Source organism: Rhea americana, unplaced genomic scaffold (genome assembly GCF_003343005.1).
Source record: "Rhea americana isolate MKP2758 unplaced genomic scaffold, rheAme1 scaffold_317, whole genome shotgun sequence".
Taxonomy (NCBI): Eukaryota; Metazoa; Chordata; class Aves; order Rheiformes; family Rheidae; genus Rhea; species Rhea americana.
The window spans coordinates 33500-37818 of NW_028186443.1; the positions used below are offsets into that span (position 1 = coordinate 33500).

The window sequence follows — 4319 nt, forward strand, 5'->3', positions numbered from 1 at the left end:
GTCGCGCCCGGGCGCCGGGACGCCCTCCAAGCGCGCGGGCATCCGCGCCGCCGTGGTGCTCATCGGGCTGCTGCACAAATCCAGGAGGCAAAAYAAGGAGAAAAGGTAAAGTGCGAGTTTAGACGGCTTTATTCCCCTCCTTGTCGAAGTTTTTTTTTTTTTAAAAAAAAGGAAAAGCCTGGTTGCTGCTCGCGCCGCAGGGAAGCGGCGGGCGCGGGGGCGCGGGGGCGAGCGCGCCGTGCCGTGCCGTGCCGTGCCGTGCCGTGCCCGAGCGCTCCCCCAGCCGCCCGGGTGTGTGCGCGGACGGAGGGAGCTCACGGCGCGCAGCGGCTCCGCTGCTGCGTCCGGCCGAGCAGCGCTTCGCGTCGGAGCCCGCCGCGATCGGAACGGCCTGAACTCGCCTGAACAGCTTTGTCTCGTCGCCGAGGAACAGCTGACAAATGGTCTCGGCTTTCATTGACTAAGCCGCGGACTGTACTTTATGTTCAACTTCGTGTTTTGAGGAAATAGCCTGTTTGGAATATTGTGTTAGCTGGCATCTGTTATGCATGGCTCCCGATTTTTTTTTTCCCTGCTTATTACTGCGAGTTTCCATTTGCTTCGGAGATTTACAGTGCTCTGATTTATTTTGTGTGTTCTCGGTCAGCAAGTTCTCTTTCCACCAGGAGTGTGATGCTCTGGCAACTTTGTTGTTAAAAATAGTAAGAATTATGCACCCAAATGTCAGTAGTGTGCATACCTCTTATTCTGTGTGAAAGCAGTGTGATTGCTGCTGCAGCTTGATGGATTTCTTATCATTTATTTCTATTTTTTCTTATTCCAATTGTGCTTTCATACAAAAAGCATATGAAGAAAAGACTGGTGGTTTGGGGTCTTTATTGTAAAGTATCCCCCCAATTTTTTAGCCTGAAAAAACAGGGGATGAGGCTCCAGCCCCTCTGCCCCCCCCAAGGCTGGAAATTTTGGGTGGCGGGTCCGTAGCCCGTTTCTAGGTGCTCCGGGGCAGCCGGCGCGCTCCGGAGCAGAGCCGTGGTGACCGCTCTGCGGCTTCGCGTGCGTGTCCCGTGCCGCATGCGCGTTGCAGTTTTGGATTATTCCTTTCTCCTGCTTTGCCGGGGTTTTAGGCAGAGATTGAGGCGCCCRACGGGGCGGCAGCGGGACAGCTCCCGGTGCCGCTGCCCGCGGAGGGGCCGCGCTTCCCTCCGGGGCGCCTCACCGGTCCGGCAGTGCCTCCGTCTGCCGCGGGATGCAGGTGCTTCCACGGGGCGAGGTGCCAGCGGGAGGCCGGGACACCCCGCGTCGGAGGGTCCGGACGGCTCTGCGAGGCGGCTTCAGGGCGGCTCCGGCCAGGGCTCGAGTCCTGCCTCCGCCGGGAGCCAGGCTCGGCCGTCCCTGCGGGCGGGAGCCCTGCCTCGGCTCTGGGCTCTTGTGGCCGCGCACGGTCCGTCTCTGCCCCGCCTGCGAGAGAAACGACCGTCCTCCGCGGGCGCTTTACAGCGTCGGGCTCCTGCGACGCGGCGTCTCGGCGCGATGCGACTGACTCGTGGTGCGGTGCTGCCAGGGACCCCGACACCGAGCGTCCCGCAGCAAGGCAGCCCGTCCCTGCGCGGGCCCGGGGAGGCCCGAGGAGCCGAACCCCTGGGCGCCCGGGTCCCTGCTGGGGCCGGGGGGCGACGGGCAGCGCGGAGAAGGGGCCGCCGCTTCCAGGGACTTCTCTTCGCGCCAGGTACCGGGTTCCTTTGAACGCGCTCGGCGTGGCCCGCGGGGCTGMGAGGGAGATCGCCCCGAAGCCTTGCGGGGGCCTGGCCCGCAACGCACGCGCCTGACCCCCAGCTCGCCCGTCCACGCAGGCTCTCTGGCTTTAATTCTTGCTGCGGGGTTTCCTCCGACGGTGAGAGCCGCACAGGCGCCCCGAGGGGAGAGCGAGGACCGAGGAGCTGCGCTCCTGCCTGCCGCGGGCGAAGGGCCTTCGTGGGAGAGGCTGCAAGGTTTCATGCCGTCCTCCCCAGTGGCTGCTTCACCCGCGCAAGCTGCCAGGGCCGTCAAAGCAACGTGCCCTGCAGGAGGAGGAAGGGGCTGCTGGCGGCGGTCGGGAGGGCTCGCTTCTCCCCCTGCTCCTCCTCTCTCCTTTTTCCTCCCACGTTCACTCGTTCTGTGTTTGCAGTTGAATTTTGCTCTCGCATGAGCCGTRCGCGAGCGCGGCAGGGTCGGTGGTGGCCACGGAGTCCCCGGTGGCCCGTGGCCCTCCCTCGTTAGCCACACGGCAAGGCGCAGCCCGAGGCGGGCAGGCTGGAGCGCCGGAGCCGGGGCGATGCTCGCCGCCTTCCCCGGCCCGCGGCGGGCGGTCCGCGGCGGCACCCTGTCCCCGGTGCCCTCCGAGCTCCCGCTGGCCCCGGGCACCAGGGACTCGGCAGCAGCTTTTACCCACCCCAGTTTCGCTGCGGCTCCCTGCTCGGCGACGGTCTGCGGGGCGCGCGGGCAGGAGGGGGGCACGGCCGCACATGCGCCTCCCGCGCGTGTTCAGCCGCAGCTGCTCCAGGCAACTGGAAATAAGGCAAATGCCTCTTTTCTCAGTCACTGGCACTAGCTAACTGCGTAGTTCAGCGCGGGATGTCGTCGCTGCTCTGTCACCTGGAGGGACTGGGAGCAAAATCTTTGCACTGCCTGAAATCCACCTAAAAATTGCTGCTGGCCCCAGTGGGAGCAGGACGGAGGTTCACTCCGCGAAACAGCGGTCGCTGCGTTTTCGACCTCTCCCCGCCGCCAGAAATTCTGCCCCCRGCCCCGGCCGGCGCCTTCGATGTTGGAGGGGCCGCGCTGTCCCTCTGCTGCGGGGTCGGTCCCGTGCCTGCTYGGAGACTCTCGATTTAGGAGCAGGTCTGTGCAATTTCAGAAATTATTGGATCAGCTCAGAAATGGCTTCGGCTTATGTCTCTCAGATAATCCTTACGGCCTTAAGAGAAAAAGCACCAGTCCCTTGGCTGATTGGTCTAAGTGCGGCTGGGGATCACTGCTTTCCTTCCGCTCCAGGAATGAGATCAGAAAACAGAATTTGTAAATGATAAAAATCTGTTTTCACTATTATTCACGTTTCAAGCCTTGCTTTCCCAAGGGGACAAAGTGGGAAGTCCGTGACAAATTGGGAGAAGTCCGTTTTCTAGGTAGCTGTATGTGAAAGCAGGGGCCGGGCGTGCACGACGGCAGCAGGGCGTGCCGAGCCGAGCCGAGCCGAGCCGAGCCGAGCCGAGCCCGCTGCGGCAGCCCTCGTCCTCGGCGCGGGGGCGCTCGGAGCTGAGCGCGTCAGCTCGCTCCGCGCGGGCTTCTGCTTCGTCCCCGCGCGGGGGGAGGCACCGCGGAGGGGCAGCGCCGGGGCCGGGGCGATGCTGCGCCTCGGGCCGGGCGCCACTCGCCGCGCAGATCCCGCTGCGTCGCCGGTGCCGGGCTGCGACTGCGGAGAGGAGGGAAAGGCCAGGCCTCCGCTCGCCGCTCCGCGCGGATGCAGGTGCGCCGGCGCATCTGGGCCGGGTGCGGGGACACGTTCTGCTCCCCCCGAACGGCCACGGCAGCCGCAGCAGTTTGGCCCCAAACAGGGAACCCGCTGCTGTGCGAGTGATTTTCTATCGCTTAGAAGATGATGCTATGGCAACCTGTTACAAATCCCAGATYGACCAGCCCAGATCAAATTATTCGTATGCATCCCGTAACTTTAATCTCGGCAGTCTGGCACGCGTTACGCCTTGGAGGCTGCGGTGCAGATTAGTGCAATCGGGCCGGTGCCGGGGCTCGGGGGAAGCAGAGCGAGGGGCGAGGGCGTTCGGAGGGACATCCCCGGCTCCCGGAGGGCGAGCGAGGGAACGTGCCGGCCCGGCCGCYGTTCCGGCGGGAGAGGCGGGCGCTCGAGAGACGAGGCAGGAGGGCGGCGCGGGCTCCCCGGGAGCCTGCGGGGTCCTGCCGCGCTCCAGCTCGGCGGCTGCGCTGCCGGTCCGGAGAAGGGCGCGCGCCGGCGCGCGGAGAGCTTCCTGGGCACAAGGAAGGGGTCCGCGCCGCCGCGGGACGCCTCGCAAAGGGGGCGAGCCGCCAGCCGCCCCCGGGCCACGGCGCGCGGGCTCCCTCGGCGGGGCCCTGAGGTCTGGGGGCGGCGTTTCCCCGTGCCCGGCGCGCCGTGCCCTCACCCGGCCCGGCCCCGGCGGGCGAGGGGGTGAGCTGAGGCCGCTCTCTTCTGTTTTGCAGGAAGCAGGAGGCGCTGAGCAGCGCCGAGGCGCCTCTCCCAGACCGGCCCCTCTCGCCGCCGCTCACCGCCCCCGCGACCATGAAGGTAG

At 65.8% G+C, this 4319-nt stretch overlaps 1 protein-coding gene across 1 annotated transcript in view; it reads left to right on the top strand.

The window, feature by feature from the left end:
* RAP1GAP2 (RAP1 GTPase activating protein 2) overlaps positions 1-4319 on the top strand; it is a 37354-nt gene that overhangs the window by 17109 nt on the left and 15926 nt on the right. The window contains exon 3 of the mRNA XM_085310349.1: positions 4231-4315. Within this exon, the coding sequence (XP_085166475.1) occupies positions 4231-4315 (85 nt within the window). The remainder of the gene's footprint in view (positions 1-4230; positions 4316-4319) is intronic.